Source organism: Canis lupus, chromosome 26 (genome assembly GCF_048164855.1).
Source record: "Canis lupus baileyi chromosome 26, mCanLup2.hap1, whole genome shotgun sequence".
NCBI classification, from domain to species: Eukaryota; Metazoa; Chordata; class Mammalia; order Carnivora; family Canidae; genus Canis; species Canis lupus.
Window position 1 is genome coordinate 45,777,745 of NC_132863.1, and position 22,522 is coordinate 45,800,266.

Consider the following 22,522-nt stretch of genomic DNA (forward strand, 5'->3'; position numbering starts at 1 on the left):
GAGAGAGAGGCAGAGACACACACAGGAGGAGGGAGAAGCAGGCTCCATGCAGGGAGCCCGACGTGGGACTCGATCCCAGGACTCCAGGATCACGCTCTGGGCTAAAGGCTAAAGCGCTGAGCCACCCAGGGATCCCCCCAAGTTTAAACTTATCCCAAGCTGAGACCCCTGGGACCCCCCCAGGCGGGGGTGGGGTCCTCCCGGGGGCGGGGAGCCAGGAGCGCGCCGCTACCCTCTGAGCCCCGCCCCCCGCAGGGCCCCGCCCCCGCCCAGGCCCCGCCCCTCGCCCAGGCCCCGCCCCCGCCGGTTCCCGCCGGGCCCCGGGCGCCTGGAGCCACGACTGAGCTGTGCCCCGCCCCTTCCCCGGCTCCAGGCGCGCGGCCGCGGAGGGGGCGGGGCCGCGGGACCGCGCGTGCGCTCGCCCGCCCCCCGCCGTGCGCATGCGCCCTGCTCGCGCGCGCTCACGGGAAAGGATGGCGGGGGCCGCGCCGGGCGCCATCATGGACGAGGACTACTTCGGGAGCGCGGCCGAATGGGGCGACGAGGCGGACGGTGGCCAGGTGAGGGGGGGCGCCGGGCGCCCCCGACGAGGACTGTTGGTCTCCGTCGCCGGCGGGCCGGCCCCGCCCCCGCCCCCGCCCCCGCCGCGCCCGGCCCCGCGGTCGCCGTGTGTCCAAGCACAGCGTGCCCCGCCCCCTCCCGCCCCGGAGCGCGCCCCCCGCGCCCCCGGGGCCCCCCTGCACACCCCGGCCGGGCGGGGGCCGGGCGGGGGCCGGGCCGGGCGGCTCCTCCCTGGGGTCTGGGCCGCGCAGGTGCCGGCCGCCCTGGGGACCCGAGCGGCCCCGCCGACCCCTCCCCGGGGGTCACCCCGCGCCCCGCCCCGGCCCTTCCGGGGCCCCGACGCGGGGCCGGTGCAGACGCGGAGGAGGACCGAGCTCAGAGCCCCAAGTGTGAACCACCCAAGTCCTTAAGAAGTCCCAAGCCAGCAGCATCATTGAGGCGGAAAGCGGAACTCGGGGCTTTCCTGCATGTTTGCACACCGTACTTTTCTTTTCAGCGCTTGGGGCCGACCCGGGCCAACCTGGGGCTCCCCTCGGTGGCCTTGAGGGGCCGGTGTGGAGGCTGGGCGGGGGCGTCCCTGGCGGGAAAAGCAGACCTGGGGACCCCCGCCCCGCCGCTGTGGCCTGGAAGCTCAACCTGAAGCGGGTGTTCAGGATGCGGCTTCCCAGGTCCCCGCCCCAGACCCCAGCGGCGGGCCTGGAGGGGGGCTTGCCCGTTAACGAGCACCCCTGTCCGGTGGGGGAAATGCAGAACCCACGTTCCGCTGGGGGCTGTGTTCCTGGAGCCCTAAGGAGCCCTGTGGCGGGCCGCTGGGTGGGCGCAGCGCCATGAGGCCTTGGAGGGAACAAGCTCCGAAGGCCCGTGATGGCTGCTGACAAGCCTGACTTGTTGAAGAGTTTGGGGCAGGTTGCAGTAGCACAAGGACTTGGGTGTTTGGAGGCTCCGAGAGCCTGTGCTGCCTTCGGTGCCTCCCCCCACCCCTCGTTACCTCCTTCCACTCGTGAGACTTTTGGGTGTTAATCTCATTTTGTAAATGAGGAAAGTGCAGCAAAAAGAGCCAGTGACCTGCTCAAGGTTGCAGAACTGGCCAAGGAAAGAATGAGGTGTTCCAGCCCAGGTCGTTTTGTCTCCACTCAAGCTGCTGGACGCCCGACGTGTTCCCCACGCGAGCTTTGTGACGGCTTCGAGCATCTTGTTCCCGACGCCCTAGTGCTGGTCACATTGAGCCTTCAAGTCACAGAGTGTTACAACTGAGGCACATGGCAGGGCCCTCGAGAGCAGTGCCCTCGTTTCATAACCTGATAGTCCGGCTTAAGGCCCTGTCTTACGCAGCGAGGAATGGCAGGGGGCTACGGAGTTGAGACTGGAGATGAAAGTCTCGACTTTAATCATGATCCAAATTCACCCCACTGACCTGATAGGCTCTCAGCGATGAGAAGGGTGGACCAGATGTTCACTTCTTAGAGGAGGAAGTCAAGATAGGTGACTGAAGGGGCGACATGAGCTGGATTTTGAAAGACAGTGGCAGGGCAACTTGGGAGACGCATTCTGTTCACTTGATGCCATGTTACTGGATTTGAGAGGCAGGAAGTTGTGTAAAGAGGCTACAGTGATATTAAATCCAGATGGTAGAGGCTAAGAGCCACATTGAAAGGCAAGTAGTTTAGTCTGGCTTCAGCTTGTCAATGGGGACTGGCAAGAGGGGAGACTGGCCAGGTGAACGAGTGAAAGGTTGAGTCGTGCTGGAGCTGGGAGATCTCTGACGGAGACTGGAAACTTTAAGCAAGAGAGAGATATCAGGTTTGTGGTTTACGAAGACCATTGTGGCATCCGTTGTGGAAGACACTTGAAAAGAAGGAATGAAACTGAGCCGTTAGGGACGTATTGCTACTGCAGGCAATTCACAAAATAAGGAATGGTGAAGATGGAAAGAAGGGCCAGATTGGATGTCTATGTGGGAGACAGAATTGGTGGGTCTTTGTGATGGAGTGTGGGGGTGGGGTGAGGGAGCAGAACCTGAGGATGACTCCTGGCTTTGTGGGTTTGGGTTAACAGGTAGATGATGGAATTCTTTACTAAAATATAGGTTGCAGGAAGATCTGTTTAGAGGTCAGTTTTGGACCTAATGAGTTTGGAGAACTAGTGGACATCCGGATGGAAATGAGAGTAGACTGCTGACACTCCGAGCCTGGAGCCCAAGAGAGCGATCCAGGCTAAATTCTAGATTTATGAACAGGGAGGTGGCATTACCCAAGAGAAGATGTAGAAGAGAACAGGGCCCAGGGCAGAAGCCCGAGAATACAGACACAAGGATGAGTCTCAGGGTAAAGGCCAGCCTTCCCTCACAGCCTTGCTTAAGGCTCGCCACACAAGTAAGGTCTGAGAGAAGGATGCCCCAGGCTCCAGAGAAGGAATCCGTGTCCAGAGCATTGCCTGCAGAATGTTAGTCTAGACCAGGAGTAGACAGGCTTTTCTGGAAAGGGCCAGATAGTAAACATGTTAGGCCCTGCAGGTCCCTGTCACAACTGCTTCACTCTCCCATTACAGGGGGAAGGCAGCCAGAGACCATACGTACAATTGAAAAAAAAAAAAAATTAATGGGTATGGCTGGGCTCCAATAAAACTTTATTTACAAAAACAGAAGGACTGGATTTGGCCCTGAGCCATGGTTTGCTGGTTCCTGGTTCAGGTCTTACCCCATCATGTTAGTTGCATGGAGGTTGGTCTCCTAGTTTGTGAAGTCCTTCGGCAGAAAAAGCCATTATCTTGTCATATGCCCTAGGTTTCCTGGTGACAAGTACAGGGCTCAGTTAGAGTAAGCACTTAAAGCATCTGCTTGTTAGCTGGGATGACAGCATTCACGCTGGACAGACGTTAATGTCATCACATCATCATCCTGCTGTGTTCTTGGATTCAGTGACTTGCCCAAGGTCGTTTCCACCCAGCACAGGGACTAGTATCTAGCCAGGCCTGCTGATTTAAGACAAGTCCGTGATCGTCACTTGTTAACAGCATATTGATAGCTTGTGCTTTCAGGAGTCACTGCATCAGTCTATGTTGGAGGAAAGCATTAAATGGCACATATGAAATAGTAGTTATGAAAACAATAATAACTAGTATCTATTGAACTCTTATTAACTGACAGGTACTCTGCTTGGTTCTTCCAGAAATTAGATTACAGAGTCCTTACAACAGACAGATGGAGCAGTCACTATTGTTATCTTTACTAGAGGAGGCAATGGCCACGCTGAGAGCCTAGTGTGCCACAGTGGAGGCACGATACAAGCCCACTTGCTAGGTGCTGGATTCCATTTTCTTAGCCACCCATTACTTGCCCAGCCCACTTCATGAGACTTATGAAAGTCAAGGAAACAATGTGTGGGGGACACTTTGGGAAAGGACAGGGTCATACAGATTTAAGGTAAGATTACAGGATACTTCTATTAATGAAAAAATAGCGTGGCTCTTTTTATCCCCAGCAGGAGGATGATTATGGAGAGGGAGAAGATGACGCAGAGGTCCAGCAAGAATGCCTACATAAGTTTTCTACCCGGGATTATATAATGGAGCCCTCCATCTTTAACACTCTGAAGAGGTGTGTGAGAAAAGTCATTTGTATTTGGAGGAGGCTGGGGGTAACTTAGAGGTAGTTTGTAATGGATCCAGAGGATGGTCTGCAAAAGTGAGAATAATGTGGTTTTGGAATGGGAGGCTTCTAGTGCCCCGCTTCCCTTTAAAAACCTTAATATCCTAGCTATCCTGTCATTGATGGATAGGCATTGATGGATGCCTGTCTATATTCATTTGTGTGCCATAGCTTTTCTGTTACTTTTTCTAGGTATTTTCAGGCAGGTGGTTCTCCGGAGAATGTTATCCAGCTCTTATCTGAAAACTACACTGCCGTGGCCCAGACTGTCAACCTGCTGGCTGAGTGGCTCATTCAGACAGGTGCTTTGTGGGTGGCTTGTCACTCCCCCTCCTCCCACCTTTTAAATAGACCTTTGGATCTTTATAATTCTGATAAATTGGAAAGGTCTTGTTTGTTTTTCCTGGTTTTTAAGACTTCTCTAAGTAGGAACTAAACTTCTTACCCATCTTCATCTGCTTGATTCTTATCTTTGATTCAATAATTGAGGTTTACAGATAGCCTGCAAATGTGATTCTTATTGAGCTGTTTGCCCTAACCTGTTGTAGAATTATAGGATTATATAGTATATGTTCAATGTGACATTTTTAAGAGATCTCTTATAGCAAGAAGTAATTGATGGATAATTTAGGACTGGGCATGATTATGGCTTTTAGCTAACATGATCAAAGTAGAGCCTGTAAGTCCACTGAGCTGGGTATGGATGACATGATGGAGCGGGCGCTGCCCAGAAGGCAGCAGGTTCATTGCTACCACAGCACTTAGAGACAGTGTGCCTCTCGTCACTGGCATCTGCTCTCTTCCACCCAGTCAGTATGTTTTTCCATCTTCCTGCCTGTTCATGGTGGCAGTTTCTCCTTGTCCTAACTGGGCCTTCCGAGATGCCACTGTCCTTTGCAAGTAGGCAGACATCCTTGTGCGTTCTGCCCTGAGCTCCATTTAGAGTCTTACCCCTGAATATAAATGGTAATAAATATCGGGATCCCTGGGTGGCGCAGCGGTTTGGCGCCTGCCTTTGGCCCAGGGCGCGATCCTGGAGACCCGGGATCGAATCCCACATTGGGCTCCTGGTGCCTGGAGCCTGCTTCTCCCTCTGCCTATGTCTCTGCCTCTCTCTCTGTGTGTGTGTGACTATCATAAATAAAAATTAAAAAAAAAATTCCTTTAAAAGATAAAATAAAATAAATGGTAATAAATAAATGGAAATAAATGGTAATTTTTATGAGAAGTCCCAAATTCCAAGCGGTCAGAAGCAATTCTGTGGTCTCTGGTTCACATGTGGACTCTGGTCCTGTCTGCATTTCCTACAACTTGTTGAGGGTTCGCTTGTTCCCATCTGCCTGTTTTCATTTTCTTTCAGGTGTTGAGCCAGTACAGGTTCAGGAAACTGTGGAAAATCATTTGAAGAGTTTACTGATCAAACATTTCGATCCTCGCAAAGCAGATTCTATTTTTACTGAAGAAGGAGAGGTGAGATGTCTGTCTTCTGTCTCTAATACCGGGTCCTAGGATCTTTTGTTCCCTCCACATGAATAGTGGGAATGTGGGGTGTTGTGCGAGTGATGTAAAGAGTTCGGTCCTAAAATCAGGATGTGGGACGAGTTGCATCAAGTCAGAACTGCCCTTTAAATGTTCCGTGTGGTGTAGTCAGCTCTTGCGTGCCGAGAGGTGCACAGCTGGGAAGAGGAATAGCAGGCTCACACCTCCCGTTTCCTGCTGACTCTGGAGCGCAGGCTCTGTGAGTGGAGTGCTCTAGTCGTCTGGGCGCCCTAGGAAGCAGATGCCAAGATGGGATTCTCTGTGCGGGAGAGGATGGCGGACATGCCTGTGAGAAGACCGGCAGGGCCCAGAGAGTCGTGATGCACATGTGGCCCCTAAGGCAGGACGGAGGCAAGGAAGGTTGGAGATGAAGAGCCCTAGGTGATAGTGCAGTTTTCAGAAAGTTTCTGCAGAGTCGAGGCATCTTCAAGCCACAGTTGCCTGTCACTGAGCCCCATGTCTCCTGGGGCAGGCCTGCCTGAGGAGCCCTGCCGCCCTCATTTGGTGGCTGGGGGTATCCAGTGGGAAGCCTGGCCTTGGCACAAATGGGAGGTAGACTCAGAGTCGGCCCTTGGGTCTATCAGTCAACAGGAGGGGAGCCACCCCCCATGGTGATGGACTAAACCACTGTGCTGTCCAATGGCCTTTTTCTCCTGCTGAGGGCACGCAGCTGATGGAATGGGCATTATTTGTGTGTGTGCCACAGCCCCACTCCACGTGCTTGCCTAGATTCTCGCGTGTCTCCCAGAAGCGCCTTCCAATATGCTCTTGTGTGTGGTTGAGTCTTCCAGAAGCTCTGAGTGGGCCTTCAGGGCTTCGGCACTGCCACTCAGCCACCCGTGTGGCACCACCAACTCCGGGTCAGCTTCCTCTGCTGGGACTCTGGGCTGGAGTTAGATGCTCTCCGGGACTCTTCCAGCTGGAATATCCAGTGATTGTTTATACAATATCATCTTCACTTAAGCTCGAGCTAGGCCTTTTATCTTGCCGTCTGTTTGTTTATTGGCAGACCCCAGCTTGGCTTGAACAAATGATTGCACACACCACGTGGAGAGATCTTTTTTATAAACTGGCTGAAGCCCATCCAGACTGTTTGATGCTTAACTTCACTGTTAAGGTAGGAAGAGTATTAGAGTCACAGAAAAGATAAAAGTGTTAATGAGCAAGAGTTATTTTGGGTTGGTTGAGAGGTGGTCTTTCTTCTGCAAGGTCATATTTGCTTTTTGGTAAAGGTCTCCATCGCTTCACTAAGTCTGAACAATAGGAAAGAAAAGCATAGAATATGTATCTGTGGGGCTTTTTTTTATGATTTTATTTTAGGGGTGCCTGGGTGGCCCATTCGGTGAAGCATCTGCCTTTGGCTCAGGTCATGATCCCAGGGTCCTGGGATCAAGCCCCATGTCAGGCACCCCGCTCAGTGGGGAGACTGCTTCTCTTTCTCCCTACTGTTCTCCTTGCTCATGCTCTTTCTCTCTCTGTCAAATAAACAAAATCGTCAAAACATTTTTTAAAATTTTAAAAGATTTTATTTTTAAGTAATCTCCACACCCAGTGTGGGGCTCAAACTTATAACCCCAAGATCAAGAGTCACATGCTCCACTGACTGAGCCAGTCAGGCGCCCCCATATCTGTGTTTTTGGATCAACATGAACTATGTTTTAGAATTTGGCAAGAACATATTTATAGAATTTGTTGTGTGCTGAGAGGAATCTTTAAGATTCCTGGTTTGGGGCGCCTGGCTGGCTCAGTTGGAGCATGCAACTCTTGATCTCGGGGTCATGAGTTCAAGCCCCACGTTGGGCACAGAGGTTACTTTAAAAAAAAAAAAAAAAAAAAAAAAGAATGTCTGGTTTGTCTCTTTCATGTGACACATGAAGAAACCAAGATGGGATGGTTAGCCTGGGCCACAGACCTAGTTAGTGGCAAGGCAGGGATCAGAATAAAGGTTTGAGACCTGAGACCAGTGTTTGCTTGTCCCACCTTACTACAAACACTGATGACAAGCCAACTTTCTATGAAATGTGTGGTTACCACCTGTTGACACTTTGTCTGGTTTCTTGTGTTTGTATTGTAGCTTATTTCTGATGCAGGGTACCAAGGGGAGATTACCAGCGTGTCCACAGCCTGCCAGCAGTTGGAAGTGTTTTCTAGAGTACTCCGTACCTCTTTAGCTACGATTTTGGATGGAGGAGAGGAAAACCTGGAAAAAAATCTCCCTGAGTTTGCTGTAAGTTCTTTATTTTGAATGTCTCAGATTAGAAGGAAGCTGCTTTAGGTTGTGCATATTCAAACTTGAAATGCTTCTTCCATGTAGATAATATCCAGGTCAGAAGGCCTGTTCCAGCATAATAACTTGCATGCAGAAAAGAGTGAGGGTCTGGCTCTTTTTGTCAACACTTGTCATTGTTGCCATCTTGAAACCCCAAACTCTCTCCCCGTGCAATTTTTCAGAAGATGGTGTGCCACGGGGAGCACACGTACCTGTTTGCCCAGGCCATGATGTCTGTGCTGGCCCAAGAAGAGCAAGGCGGCTCTGCCGTGCGCAGGATTGCTCAGGAAGTGCAGCGCTTTGCCCAGGAGAAGTGAGAGGCGGTTTTTTTTTGTGTGTTTTTTTTTGTTTTTTTTTTTACTTGCCCTAGTCCTAATGAGGTTCTCTCTGCGAAATTCTCTCCCCACTTCCTTGGCCCTTTCTCCACAACCAGAGACTCTAGGTCCTCCCGTTTTGGCAGATAACTTCCTTTTACCTAGTAGAGCTGGGAAAAAAGTCAGGGTAATTTTAAATTAGAGAGCTTGCTTTCTGAAGTTTGGCTTTGATGAGTATTTTGTAAAGTAATTGATTATTGTTCAAGTATTTGTGAACCTATATTTTCATGTATTAGGACTCGTCAATAGCAAATAATAGTAGTTCTGAAACAGTACCCCATAGTCTAGTTGTTGTGTCATCGTCCATATCATACAGAACAAAATGAGCCCTTGTGAGCATTCTTCTCCACTAATGGAATCTTAATAATACATTAAAAGTGTGTGGCTCCTTTTGGAAAGTCTGCAAGCCGCATCCAGTCACTCTTTCCCAGTTAGCTATACATGCTGTTTTCATGGATCTGTCAGGGTCCCAGCAAATGACAGTAATATGAAAAACAAAGGGACCCAGATAGTCCCAAGTGTTAGGTTTGAAAAAGGAAGGAGAGAGACAGAGGAGGAAGGAGAGGACAGGGCAGAGTGCCACCTTCTTAACAATGGGAAATATGCTTTTTTTCATCAAGGGGTCATGATGCCAGTCAGATCACATTAGCCCTGGGCACCGCTGCCTCCTACCCCAGGGCTTGTCAGGCCCTTGGGGCTATGCTGTCCAAAGGAGCCCTGAATCCGGCCGACATCACAGTCCTGTTCAAGATGTTCACAAGCATGGACCCACCTCCTGTTGAACTCGTAAGTTGCTTTCATTTTGCTAATAAGGCAGGACACCCTCCATGCTGATGAGAAGGGTTATTTTCAAAAGACTGTGTTTCTCTGAAGTCACTGAGTACAGATCTGTGTTGCAATGTTTCTGGCCTTCTCCTCTTTCTCATCCTGTCCTCAGCCCTCACACACACTGGGACATCTGCCGGGCTGAGCGCTGGAGGGCGGATGTGAGTGGGCATGCCCTCGCTCCTGCCCTAAGAGTATGTGGGCCTTCCTGACATCCCTTCTGTGCATTCCTTTCCCATGATGCTCTGCGTCTCCTCAGATCCGGGTGCCGGCCTTCCTGGACCTGTTCATGCAGTCGCTCTTTAAACCGGGGGCCAGAATCAACCAGGACCACAAGCACAAATACATTCATATCTTGGCCTACGCAGCAAGCGTGGTTGAAACCTGGAAGAAGGTACTCCCCGTTCTGAGAATTCGTGGGCTTTTAGGCAGACAGGGAACCTCCTCTTTCTGGTAGTATTTGGGAATTTTAGCTGCAAGAAGTCATGAGCCCAACTAGTGTCAAAAATACCTTTTCTAGTGTTCATGCATGCTAAATCTCTCAAGGAAATGTGCATGGGGGTCTGTGTATACTTCTTCAAACTGGAATTGAAAGTGCAGCTAGAGAAACCAAACAGGTCTCTCTCAGCACCAGGCCCAGTCTCACTGGCTGGTTTCTGCAAGCTGTCTGACTGGGGGTGGTGCTAGCTGAGTCCCAGGGATGGGGAGGGTTTGCAGGGAGGGGTGGCCGGTAGCAGATCACCCCCACCCTGCAAGGCCGCACACGCTGTCGGGATTCACAGACGTGTGTGTATATGTATGTGCTCAGAACAAGCGTGTGGGCATCAACAAGGACGAACTGAAGTCAACGTCAAAAGCCGTGGAGACCGTGCACAACTTGTGCTGTAACGAGAACAAAGGGGCCTCTGAACTAGTGGCAGAGCTGAGCACACTTTATCAGTGTATCAGGTGAGCCAAAGAAAGCTACTTAATCTTTCTGAGTTATTTTATTAAAAGCCAAAAAACAAACAAAAAAAATAGGGTCACCTAGGTGGCTCAGTTGGTTAGATGTCTGCCTTCGGCTCAGCTCATGATCCCAGAGTCTGGGACCAGCCCCGCATCAGGCTCTCTACTCAGCGGGGAGCCTGCTTTTCCCTCTCCCTCTGCCCCTTGCCCATGCTTATGCTCTCGCTCACTCTCAAATAAATAGAATGTTTAAGGGAAAAAAAGGTAAAAAAATACATAACAAAAGCTTCAGAGATACTGAGTTTATGTTTTCTTTCTAAAATGTATATAGAGGGATGCCTGGGTGGTTGAGCGTCTGCCCTGGGCTCAGGGCATGATCCTGTGACCCCGGGATCGAGTCCCACATCAGGCTCCCCGCAGGGAGCCTACTTCTCCCTCTGCCCATGTCTCTGCCTCTCTCTGTCTGTGTCTCTCATGAGTAAACAAAACGAAACACCCACATCTAAAATGTATGTAGAGAACTTTAAACTTTCAGCAGCATGAGTAATTTGCAGGCGCTTACCTGCCAGAAATCTGTTCATAAATAAGCCCAAGAAAAAGGAAGAGCAACCAGAATTTCAAAAGCTGCTTTGAAGGAAAGGGTCTCTTTCCAGTACACGTCAGGCTGACAGGGTATTGCTTAGATGGAAATGACTTGTGACCATAGCTGTGGTATGAACACACACGTCCGTTAAGAAAGCTTACAGGCAGGCGATCTTGGGCGTTCCAGTCTCTCCCCTGTTAATTTGCACTCAGGACAAGGAAGGGGCTTGCTAAATAGGACGTCAGCCAGTCTAGGCTCCCTGAGTGTTCTGCATCGTGATCTTGTCCTTCTAAACCAACGAAGTAGTTTCAGGTAGGCCAGCCACGGAGTCTGGGTTCTTGTACAACACGTGGAACGGATGCTGGCCTCCTCAGACTGTCTCACAGGCAAGCATCTCCCTGGCAGAGCATGTTGGGAGTGACTTGCTGGGATAGGTGGAGCAGCGGTGGCTTTTTAAACCTTCCGAACCGTTTAGTGCAGTGTTTTGTTAGCTTCATGTAAAGGAAGCACTGCGCCTTACTCTTACGTGCAGGTTTCCGGTGGTGGCAATGGGTGTGCTGAAGTGGGTGGACTGGACTGTGTCGGAGCCGAGGTACTTCCAGCTGCAGACCGACCACACCCCCGTGCACCTGGCCTTGCTGGACGAGGTAGGAGGGCCTCGGGGCACGGATGGCGCTGCTCATCTGTCCTGCCAGGACAGCCGTCACCCGCGGCAGGAGCTTCTCTGTACAGGGCTGGTTACTTTCTATCCTCAGTGAGGATGTTCCTTTTAAGAACTAGTTTTGTTGGCTCCATAGACTTCCAACTTTTAGCAAGTGTTTTTCAAAGGCTGAGGAATGGCACAGAAGCTGAAGGGCTAAGTGCTGAGGACTGCCATCGTCGGCGACCTGTGACCGTGATGGCGGTCCTCTGCACCGCGGTGAGCCCAGAGATCCAGCTGTGCTCAGTGCGGCTCCCTCTGGCATGTTTGTAGATCAGCACCTGCCACCAGCTCCTGCACCCCCAGGTCCTGCAGCTGCTGGTTAAGCTTTTTGAGACTGAGCACTCCCAGCTGGACGTGATGGAGCAGGTGAGCAGGTGGCCCATGGGGTTGTGGAGGCTGGTGGGGAGGACCCGCTGTAACAGGTCTGCTCCCCCCCCACAGCTCGAGTTGAAGAAGACCCTGTTGGACAGGATGGTTCACCTGCTGAGTCGAGGTTATGTACTTCCTGTTGTCAGTTACATCCGAAAGTGTCTGGAGAAGCTGGACACTGACATTTCACTCATTCGCTATTTTGTAACCGAGGTCAGCAATACACCATTTGTTTCATGTTTCATACTCTTAACACTAGTGGTGCCTTTTGGCTTAAGTTTAGTTCAGTTTGTACCTAACCCTGAGAACTGTGCTTTCTGATAATCGCGGTGACGGCAATGATTAGTTTCCCAAGCACCTCCCTGCTGCAGGAGCCATATTCTGTGTTTTACCTACATAACCACCTGGGTGTCTTAGTGTTGGAGACGCGTGTGGTCACGGGGAGGGGGAGGGAGGGTTCTCCAAACTGATTGCCATCTCGTCACATGTTGGTGGGATGCCGCCCGCAGGCTGTGCGGGGAGTGACCTGGTCTTCTCTCCCCCAGGTACTAGATGTCATTGCTCCTCCGTACACGTCTGATTTTGTGCAGCTTTTCCTCCCCATCTTGGAAAATGACAGCATCGCTGGCACCATTAAAACAGAAGGAGAACATGACCCTGTGACGGAATTTATAGGTAGGATTGATGCACATGCCCCTCCCTCTGCTACAACCTTAAGCGTCATCAGTCACCTCCTGTTTCTAACCCGCGGCCGATTTTCCTTGTTGTAAAAGCTCACTGCAAGTCCAACTTCATCCTGGTGAACTGAGAGCATCCGTCAGAGCTGACACAGAACATTCCAGAGACCAGCTGTGGGAAAGCCCTCCCAGAAGCTCCTGCTTGAAGAGGCCCCGTCAGCGTCCTGGGACTTGGGCTCTGGTGGGAGGAGGAGGGGCTGTGGGTAGCGCCGCTAGTGCAGCTACCATGTGTCCATCTCCTCGGAGTCCGGGCTGCCCTGCACCCTGTGGCCATGTCCTCCCCCCCTCCTCCATCCCCCAGCACAGGATCTGGGTTCTCCCCCACCCACACACACACACAGGCGGGGAGCTCAGAACCTGAGACTTGTAGGTGAACCACCTTCCAAGGTGACTTTTCTTACAAGAGCCCGGTTGGTGATATTTTATTGTCATTGTTTTAATTTTCCAAGAATAAATTTAAAAACCTTTCTGCTGGATTGGCAGGTGTTGATGCTGGTGGTGGTTTTCTCGTGTGTAAATGAGGCACACCCAGACTCTACTCCTGTGGGGAGTCACGTGTTTTATTCATCACTCGGGCAATCTCAAATGGCCATCCTCTCCCTCCGCCCCCACCACTGATTCCAAGGTGACAGAGGAACTGGTGATAAGTCTGCCCTTTTTTACCACATTAGACACCACACCTGCCAAATAGAAAACACCAAATCATGCACCGAAGAGACCGGAGGTCACATCATTAATGCCTTACAGATTGCACCTCTGCCAGGCAAACGGTTTGCCGCAGTCATGGTGGCAGGGGAGCTGCTGGCACCCGGGTCTCAGCCATCCCGTTTCAGACTCTCCCTCAGGAGCGCCCTTCCAGCCAGCGCCACAGCGGTCTGCGTGGTGACAGGTGTGCGGTGCCGTGACCAGCCGGATGCCAACCCCTCGTCCCTTCAGACCGTGGCGGGACCAAACCAGTGCCCGTAACGATGGGACCCCCTCTGACTGTGATTCACGATATCATTTCCTAAAATGTTCTTCTGGGGGCCTGGGCCTTAGACGATGGGGTCCCCAAACGTACAGTACTCCTCGACGGCAAGGTTGTAACTGGCACCCTTCCCGTCTTTATAGGTGCTGGTCACTATCCTCATCCAGCCGCGCTCACCCTGTGGGCAGGGGGACCACACGTTAGCCTCCATGGGTCCCATAGACCCACAGCTCCGCGAGCACGCCACCCTCTGCCCCCTCGCCACAGTCCAGGCGCCACGCCTGCTCCACCGCCCCTGCCCTTGCACGGGACCCCTCCTCAGAAATACCTGCCGTGAAATATTTCTACTTGATTAATGTTTAACGAGTGGGGTGCGTGGCCCTGTGAGCCAAAAGCAAATGAATGCAACTAGAATGTTGACTCTTCGGGCTCGATGACTTAACTACTTATTAATATCCCCGGTTTCTAGTCCTTTCATCAAAAATATTGACATTTCATCACTTCAACATTAATCACTCTCCTGCACTTCAGAGTAATGAATTTCTGTGTCTTACACTGTTAATGGTTAATACTGAGTCTTAGAAATGGAAATTTTGGCAGTTAATTTATCTCCCTTGGATTTTTGACCCAACCCAAAAGTATTTTTGAAAAAACTGTAATATCACTTAGAAGAGTGGAAACTACGGCAGCAGAAAGGACAAGATGGTTGTAAAGCAACAATGGAGCTGTACTGAAAGTTCCAGAACAGTGCTTCACAACCTGGGCGGGGCCCCCAGGAGACACCTGGCAATGTCTGGAGACACCGGTAGGGCCGCACGGGGGGTCAGGGAGGGGCCAGCGATGCCACTAAACCCGCTACAATGTATGGGACAGTGACAGCCGCCATCCCCGCTGGGAGGGCCCGACCCCTGCCGGAAGCCCCCCCTGCTCGGGGCCGCAGTTGGCAGCCAGGAGCCAGGACAGACCTGGGGGTGAGGGGGCTACGTGCAAACATCTTACCCACGGTTCTCCCCACGAATTCCGGACGATCCAGTACTCGGTGCCGTCGCTGACACCCCAGCCCACCACAGAGATGACGTGGTTTATGTAGGCCTGCTCCTGGTACTCCGCGTGGATGCCTCCCGTGTAGTTGACCATCTTCTCCGTCGCCATGATTCCGCAGCTGCGCGCAAGCCGTGGAAGGATTAGCACCTCGGCGGGAAGGACTCACCACGGGCCCCACGGGCCCGAGGAGCCGACTCAGACCGTGCGGGGAGGGCTCTGCGGGAGCCTCTGTCGTCCTTCACTGCGCGCGTGTGCGTGTGAGTGCGCGTGTGCGTGTGTGCACATGTGCGTGTGGTGTGCGTGCGCACGCCCTTCACCCTCACTAGCGTCCTGAGTGCCAGCTCTACGGAGGACAACGCTCGCGCAGCCCCGACGGTGAAGCCGGCCCGGGACGGGGCCACAGGGCCCGGGCTGGCAGCGGCCCCGGCCCGCTCACCTGATGGGGCCGTTGGCGTAGATCTCGGCCATCATCTTCTCCCTGCCGGAGAGGGAGCCATAGTCGCCGACTCTCCAGAGCGTGTAGTTCTGGATGGCGTGGCACTCCTTGAACTCGGTACACGTTCCGCACTGGTTGAACTTGTTGCACTCTGGGGGCGGCAGGCAAGGTCAGCGTGAGGCCGCCTCCCTAACCCGCGGACAGAGCAGCCCGTCCACACCCGCCGTCCGCTCCGCCAGCGCGGCCGATGCGCAGGCCCTCGGAGGTTAGCCTCCTCTCTTCCTCCGGAGGCCAAGGACAGGGTCTTTTCACAAAACTCCGTAGCGGAAGAGTGTAATTGAATTACTAGCTTTTAGTAAGATAATTGTATTGCTAGTGAGCAGGTCGGTAGGTTAGGAAAAAAATAAGCATTTTCTTCCTTTTTTTTTTTTTTGTCTTAGGGAGGTATCGAGAATTAGGCCACAAAAGAGGAGGCTCTTAGCTCTGTAAGACCACACGGGCCCCTGCATCCTTCCCAGGCCCTGGCCATCTCCCGCCCTGCCTCTTGACCACTCTCGTGTTACCCACTTGTTCTAATTTCCCATCTGTCCAGATTCCCCCCAGGACATCAGACTCCTTGAGGACTGAGTGGCTGGTTTCATTTGTCCCCAACACGCCAAATGCCCCGTGCCCAATACAGCTGGACAGGGACGGTCTGCGGCCACACTGGCTACCTCGGAGACAAGACTGTAGGGCAAACAGTCGGGTTGGCTCAGCTGTGCTGGGCCCTGCCGCCCTTGGGGGGTTCGGGGACCTGGCCGAGGCCAGGGCGACCAGTGCAGGGCGACGCGCGGCCCCAGGGACCACCGACCCCAATCTCCAGAGCCTTCTCAGCCTCGCCAGCCCTCTCCCTGGTTCTCTGCCCCCCGCTGTGTTTGCCCAACAGGACTCACCCAACCAGTCTGGGGGAATTTTCTGGCTGTGCAGCGTGGCTCGGGAGGCCAGGCGGGGGCACCCCGTGGGTGTGCGACGGCGCCCAGAGCATGCTCGGGCACCGAGGGCACAGGGGCTGCTGCAGCTCACCCTTTATGAGGGAGAGGGTGTGGGCGGAAGAGCAGCCACAGTGGCTCCCCACTCCTGCGGCCTGTCTCTGATGGCCCCGGGGGCACCCTGGCTCCCCGCTCTGGCCACGAGGGACTCAGACGCGAACAGGTGACCTAACACTGCCAATTACAGGTTTGGGGTTTGCACTTCCATGCCTTTGGTTCCCCAGGGGAGCAGCCCAGAGGGACGGTGCCACCCCCCGGGTCGGACAGCAGACAGGCTCTGCTGGTGGCCGCAGGCCCCTCCGCTCCGGCTGCGCCCACACGCACAGGTCCAGGCGGGGGGAGCAGGCCATGCTCCAGCCGGGCCCGTGCGCGTCCGTTGAGGACAGCGACCCACCTGCCGGCCTGCTCCCCTCACCACTCGGGAGCATCTAGGCCTGCCTCGGCAAGGCCCCACCTTCCAGAGGCCCCAGGAAACCACCCAAAGGCCAACAGGCCAGAACCCAAACCAGGCCAGTCCTGGCCCCGGGGCACGAGGCTGGAGATGGCCCCCATCTTTTGTGTAGGTCTTCCCCACAACCACCTGCCTGCTCCCCGAGCCTCACCAGCTTCAGGGGTGGGGGGCGCCCACCTCCGTGCCCCCTGTACACCCCGGCCTCAGAGCGGGAGAAGTGGGGGGTCACCCGGGCTCCGGGTAGCTCCGTCCCCGGGAGGAGGGCGCTGGGGGTGGGCAGGAGCCTACCCTGGTCCTTAGCCTGGTAGTTGTTGCAGGTCTCGTCCGGGATGCCGTGCTCGTGGGCGTAGCTCCACACCGGCAGGTCATTGCCGCCCTCACAGGAGCCCGCGTTGGCGCAGTCGAGGACGTGCTGCACGGACAGCAGGGTGGAGGGCCAGGCTCCCTTCCTCTTGATGTTGATCCTGTCTGCAAGGGCAGCACCCACACCTGGTCAGCACGCACCCCCCACTCCCCCCACTGCCCGGCCCCTCCAGGCACGGACCGTCTGTCCACACCGCCAGGCTGCGGGGGCTCTGGAAGCACCTGCTGGAGGGCTGGCAGGACAAGAACTGGGGCCGGCCCCGAGGACCAAGCCTGGAACGGGACAGTCGTGCCCCCCGGGGTGCCCCCCCCATGTCCCCGGTGTCATCACCCAGGCCCGTGTGCTCCTTGCTGCTCCACTTGCACTCCTCTGGCCAGCCTGGGCCTTCTGGAGCTCACCGCCAATCACGGGCAATGGCCCCCCCAGCCCGCCACCCCTTCCTCATTGTTCCCCGGGGCCTGGCCACTCCTGCCCCTTGGCTGGCTGCAGGTGGCTGCCCTGCCCTGTCCTCGGGCCCCTGGCCTGTCCACACACTCCAGGGCACCTGCTCACCACTCCCCGGGGCTCCCCGGGCCGTAGCCCCTGCGCCCAAACGCCGTGGGGGACACACAGGAGGTGCTCACGATCAGCCGCCTGAGCGCGTGGGCCGCCGTCCCTAACTGCAGCCTGGCCCTGGCCGCTGAGCCCCGGGAGGTCACTTCCCCGACGCAGGTTCTCCATCCTCACGCTTCCTACATCGCTTCGCCTCCATGGGTCCGGGTGTCCTTAGGCGCCGCGGCTGGGCAGGGATCCCCACTCCGGAGAGACGCCTGCTGTCGCGGGACCCGAGGCCCCACTGCCCGCTCGCTCCCGGCCCGCGGGGACCCCGTCACCAGGGCCCCAGCCCCGCCTGCCTCTCCCAAACTTCACTGGGAAACTCAAAGGCAGCTCCCTCATCTCTGTGCGCCCCAACCCACCTCCTGGGACAATAGGGGCGTGACCCCGCCCCCTCCCCAAGGCCGCGTGGACCTGCCTTTCTTGAAGCAGCAGCAAGGAGCGCCAGGGCCGCGCCCCCACGGAAAGGCGGCCGGGGCTGCGCAGTGCGGCTCCCCTCGCCCCCGGGTTCCGCTCCCGCCCGTGGCCCCTTTCTGCCTTCGGCCCAGCGCAGCCTCGCTCGCGTGCCCTCCCGTCCCCTCTGGCGAAGCTGCCAACGCGGCCGCCTGCTTCCCCAGCCTCGGCCCCTCCGTGGAGGCAGCGGGTGGCCTGGCCGCTCCACGGTGGAGGCGCCTCCTGCCCTGGGCCCGGGGCGCCCCCCGCCCTTCCCCGCAGCCACCGCCCGGTGCTGCCCCCCAGGCCCGAAGCCCGCGCACGGGCGTGAGCAGCCTCCAGGCAGAGGCCCGGGGCCGGCGGGGGGCAGATGAAGGCGAAGCCGGGGACCCGATGCTCGGAGGCTCCGCTGGGGGGACTAGGGGCTGGAAAGCAGATGGCGGGGCCGGGCCCAGGCAGCCCGGAGCGTGGGGGGCGGGGTGGGACAGCCCCCTGAGGGCAGATGGCCCCGCGGGCACGGGCTCTCGCGGCTCGGGGCTCCTGCTCGGGGCTCCTGCCAGCACGCACCTGCCCGGGGGCGGGGCCCAGGAGTGCGGGTTGGTGGCCGCGGGGCCACGGAAGTCCCCTCGGTGCTTCTACTTTCTCCGTGAAAGAGGAAGCCTGGCTCTGCCGCCGGGGAGAACGTTAGCGGTTGGAGGAGAAGAGGAGCCGCAGTCGTCTGCCCAGGAGAGGGGCCACCCCGGAAGCGTGCAGGGGTGACCACCTGCCCATGGAACCCCGGCCGGGGCCCAAGGACGGACGCGTCCCTCCCCCACCCCACGAGGCCCTCTTTGGGCTCCGCAGGGGCCCTCGCCTCCACCCTGACCCTGGGCGTCGAGGCCCACTCGGCCGGGGCCTCCCCAAGGGCGCTCCTCTCACACCTCAACACGGGGCCTCAGCCTATCTGCCCCTTCCCCCTCTTCCCCTAAGGGTCCGGAGTTACGCTCCGGCCCCAGGGTCTCCTCGCTCATCCCCAGAAGGGAGCCAGGGCAGGGCCACCAGGGAGGCCCCAGCACACGCCCCAGCTACAGCTGCCAGCCCTGGCGTCCAGGCCCCACCCTCCACCCCTCATCCTAGAGACAGCCCAGCAGAGGTCCCGGCCCCAGGTCCAGCCCCCTGGGTGGCCCTCCCGCGGCTGAGTCTCCTGACCTCCTTGCCCTGGACCTCAGTTCCCACATCTGCAAAATGGGAACAGTCACGGGGCAGCTCGGAGGCCTCGATGGAGCCACCCTGCTCTTAATCCACTTACTATGAGGCCACAGACCATACCAGGCCTGCCCCGGGAGCTACCCACCAGGGAGGGGGCGGTGGTCCTCTGCCCTCCCGGGGCCAGACTCCCACCCGGAGAGTCCCTTCTGCCGTGGAATTCGGGTGCCCTGCAGGCGGCTGGACCCCTGGGCGGCCACTGGGGCTGGCCGAGCCCCTCCCACGCCCTGCCAGGAGGCCAAGGCAGGGCGACATCTCCCCACCCCCGCCCCTCAGCCCTCCAGAGGGGAAAACCAGCCGGTCTCAATATCCCAGGCCCGGGACCGGCCTGCAGCTCAAACATTAACTGCGGCTGAAAAGCAGTTTCACTTCCCTGTCCCCAGCCCTGGCAGGGGGTTGGGCGAGTTGGCCCTTCTGGTTTGACCCCAAGTGGCTGGGGCCACAGGCTTCGGGCCCCGGGCAGGCCCTCCCGGGTCGGTGAGGAGCGGCAGCGGGCACGGGTCCGCCGCCCCCCGCCGGCGAGGCCCAGACGCCTCCCACTGCGCGCCGGGCCGGGCACAGGGTCACGGGCCGCCCGGGGGCCGTCGGTCAGGCCTCGGTGGCCGCGTCAGGGGGGCCGTGGGCGGCGGCCTACCCGCCATGGCGCTGGTGCTGCCGTGGGCCCAGCAGGAGCCGCAGTACTGGGGGATGTGCTGGTTCCTGGTGGCGCTGGCGTAGTTGACTCCGTTCACGTTGCGCCAGTCCCAGCTCTTGGGCAGGTCCGACGGGGACAGGTACTCATGAGGCCGGGGGTACGTCCTGGAAGAGACCGGCCGACAGGGTCAGTGCCCGCTGCCCTCCCCCAAGTGAGAGCGGGTGGTGAGCCCCTCGGTCACCAGGGGACCCCTCCGTCAGCAGGGGAGCCCCTCCATCACCAGGGGACCCCTCTGTCATCAGGGGAGCCTCTCCATCACCAGGGGACCCCTCCATCACCAGGGGACCCCTCTGTCATCAGGGGAGCCCCTCCATCACCAGGGGACCCCTCTGCCAGCAGGGGAGCCCACCCCCAGGATGAGAGGGACGCAGGAAGCAGCAGGCCCCAGGCCGCCCCGCAACGCCCCCGAGGCCCCAGGCGAGGCCCGGCCGCGGCAGGTCGCAGGGAGCGGCCAAGCGCATTGCGGGCTTTGCCCCGGGAGGTCAGGGAGGCCGGCCCGGCCCTGGGCCCCGCGGTCCGAGCCCCGAGAGCCGCCCACCTGCGCCCCAGCCCCGACAGCTGGTCCGCCCGCAGGGGCCGCCGGCAGCCCCGGGCCCGCAGGAGGGAGGCCGCGGCCGGCGCGCCCGCCAGCAGCCCGAGCAGCAGCAGCCGCAGCAGCGGCCCGGACGGCGCCATGGCTCCGGCCTCGCCCGCCCGCCCCGCCCCGCTGGGCCTTAAGGTGGCCGCGCCCTGACCCACCCCGGGGCGGGCCGCACCCCCGCCCCGCCCCGCCCCGCCGCCCGCCCGGCCCGGCCCGGCCCCGGGCGAGCACCTGCCGCCGCCCCCAGCGGGGCTGCCCCCGGAGCGGGAGGGGCCGGGCTAGCTTCGGCCCGGGGGGAACTTCTCTGGCTCGGGAGCCTAACTACAGCCCGACTCGCCCAGAAGCTGGGAAGGCGCCCCCGCGGCCCCGACGGCTCGGGCAGAGAGGGGAAGCCGAAGCAGAAGTGGGTCCCCCGGCCTGGGTTTAGGACTGACTTAAGTGTGTCCCCCTCCTGCCCCTCGTGAGTGGCAGCCACCTGCGAGGCCACCAGGCCGGGCTGTGCTCCAGGGGCCTCCGGAGCTCGCGGCGCTCTCCTGCCCAGGAATGGGCCTCCCCCGAGGCCCGCGCCCAGCTGGCAATCCCCAAGGAAGATGCCCGTGGGCTTCCTGCAATTCCCGCGAGCCCCCTGGGGGGCCCTGCGGTGGCCCTGCGGTCCCAGCCGCGCCGGGAGGCCTGCCCAGAGGTGCCGTCGGGGCCCGGGCCCTGTTCACCAGTCCAGAAGCTGAGCCCCGTGAAGCATGGCCGGGGCCACGAGCAGACCCGCGCTTTACCCACGATGTGTCTTTTATCTTCCCGAACAGCGGCTCCTGTAACCCTCAGTCCCAGACAGTTCATCGTGGGGGTGGGCTGGGCGCCGCCCGATCCTGCAGGGCAGCACTCACGCTGGAGCGGGGGTGGGGGCCCTCCAGCTTTGCCCCAGCGGGTGCCCGGGGCCTGGCCTCAGAGCCCTCTGCCCCGCTCTGGGTGTGAAGCCCCTGGGCCAGACTTCCCGTTCCACCTCAGGTCAGCTACATGACTCAGGTCACCCACGTGGGGAAGAAAGCCGGTGCACTGTCCCTCTCACGTCGCCGGGTGTGTGTGGGGGGGTGTCTTCCTAAAAGGTGGACTTCTGGTACCCGCTAAGGAAAAAGCTAAGAGCTCATCATCGCTTGGGAACAGCCAGAGAGGTCACACAACATCGTGAGTGACACATACTGTTGGGGGGCCTCGTGCACCCACAGACTGTCAGGGCCCAGAAGGTGCAAAGGCCAACCACGGGTTTCCCAACAAGGGACGAGGAGGGCTCACTCAGGCTTCCCCTCGATGGCTGGGCCGTGAGGTCTGGGGCCTCATCCCTAATATTGGGTGAAAATGTGCTGACTTACAAGCTTTTCTACTGTAGGGGCCGAGGGCAGGTCACCCCGAGATGGCCACTTGGCATGAAGGTGACTCGGAGCTGCAGGCTCCAGAGAAACTCCGGCCCCTCCCGCACCTCCACACAAGCACCTAAACTGGGAGCCTTTCCCAGGACGGGGGTTACTCGCAGAGACAGACTTGATCCGAGCGGCCCCTCCGTGGGGGACAGACGTCTAGTTACGGAGCCCCGCTCTCCGTGGCGCCCTGTGAACTGCGTTCCTCCGCTCTCGGGCCCAGACCCCGTCCCCGACGCTGTCCCTGTCATTTGGGATGTCCCAGTCACCTCATTTTCACCGACCGTCTTGGGAATTTCTGTCTGTGTGGATTCCCCATCTGTAGGAAATTAAGTTTGATCCTCTCCTGTTACTCTGCGTCAGGTCATTCTATTCTCACTCCAGCCGGGACAGTCTTAGAGGGGGGACAGGAGTCCCTGCTCCTCGATACCACATACAGCCACTGGGAGAACGGGCTGCTCTGAAGACGCCCTGGGTATAGACCCTGTACTCAGATCCCCAAGCCAGTGTGGATGGGGACCTGCACGTGGCCTTCATTTTCATTTTACTCCAAGCCCTGCAAATTCTTTGCGGGGCTTGACTGATCAAGAGGCCTCTCTGGGCCAGGGTCAGACAGAGGGGTTATCTCTAAAGGTCCCTTGACCCACTCCCAGCATGAGATTTGGGTCCCATCCCCTCGCCCCAAGCACCCAGCGGGTGTCTGAGAATTGCACTCAGTCCTGACATC

The 22,522-nt window shown here is 57.6% G+C and overlaps 2 protein-coding genes across 5 annotated transcripts; one reads left to right on the plus strand and one right to left on the minus strand.

Moving 5' to 3' along the window:
* The first annotated feature begins 417 nt into the window (after positions 1 to 417).
* NELFCD (negative elongation factor complex member C/D) lies at positions 418 to 13,027 on the plus strand. Of its 4 annotated transcripts, none has more exons than XR_012018797.1 (15): positions 418 to 560; positions 4,041 to 4,156; positions 4,400 to 4,509; positions 5,568 to 5,677; positions 6,756 to 6,863; positions 7,821 to 7,973; positions 8,198 to 8,328; positions 9,010 to 9,175; positions 9,474 to 9,608; positions 10,023 to 10,162; positions 11,275 to 11,389; positions 11,716 to 11,811; positions 11,887 to 11,938; positions 12,360 to 12,489; positions 12,588 to 13,027. XR_012018797.1 is itself a non-coding variant. In XM_072801597.1 (15 exons), the coding sequence occupies exons 1-15, from the start codon at positions 441 to 443 to the stop codon at positions 12,620 to 12,622; spliced, it is 1,806 nt and encodes a 601-aa protein (XP_072657698.1). In that variant the 5' UTR covers positions 418 to 440; the 3' UTR covers positions 12,623 to 13,027. The 4 variants fall into 4 exon arrangements, 3 of the variants coding, with proteins under 3 accessions (XP_072657698.1, XP_072657700.1, XP_072657699.1); XM_072801597.1 differs by having other exon boundaries at positions 11,887 to 12,027; XM_072801599.1 differs by having other exon boundaries at positions 8,201 to 8,328; positions 11,887 to 12,027.
* A 63-nt stretch (positions 13,028 to 13,090) lies between these two features.
* On the minus strand, positions 13,091 to 20,491 carry CTSZ (cathepsin Z). Its single transcript, XM_072801600.1, has 6 exons — positions 20,345 to 20,491; positions 19,747 to 19,910; positions 16,766 to 16,945; positions 14,999 to 15,149; positions 14,518 to 14,680; positions 13,091 to 13,696 (listed from the first exon to the last, which is right to left on the minus strand). Exons 1-6 carry the CDS (start codon positions 20,479 to 20,481, stop codon positions 13,586 to 13,588), a joined length of 906 nt encoding a protein of 301 aa, XP_072657701.1. The 5' UTR covers positions 20,482 to 20,491; the 3' UTR covers positions 13,091 to 13,585.
* Between the last annotated feature and the right edge of the window lie 2,031 nt (positions 20,492 to 22,522).

Bases quoted from the DNA above. Each gene is read 5' to 3' on its own strand.
- NELFCD (XM_072801597.1), top strand. From the start codon at position 441: ATGCGCCCTGCTCGCGCGCGCTCACGGGAAAGGATGGCGGGGGCCGCG. The intron at 9,609-10,022 runs GTACTCCCCGTT...GTATGTGCTCAG, and splicing joins TGGTTGAAACCTGGAAGAAG to AACAAGCGTGTGGGCATCAA. The intron at 12,490-12,587 runs GTAGGATTGATG...TTGTTGTAAAAG, and splicing joins CCCTGTGACGGAATTTATAG to CTCACTGCAAGTCCAACTTC.
- CTSZ (XM_072801600.1), bottom strand. From the start codon at position 20,481: ATGGCGCCGTCCGGGCCGCTGCTGCGGCTGCTGCTGCTCGGGCTGCTG. The intron at 15,150-16,765 runs GTAGGCTCCTGC...TGCCGCCCCCAG, and splicing joins CTACCAGGCTAAGGACCAGG to AGTGCAACAAGTTCAACCAG. The intron at 13,697-14,517 runs GTAAGATGTTTG...CCCTGCCCACAG, and splicing joins ATTCGTGGGGAGAACCGTGG to GGTGAGCGCGGCTGGATGAG.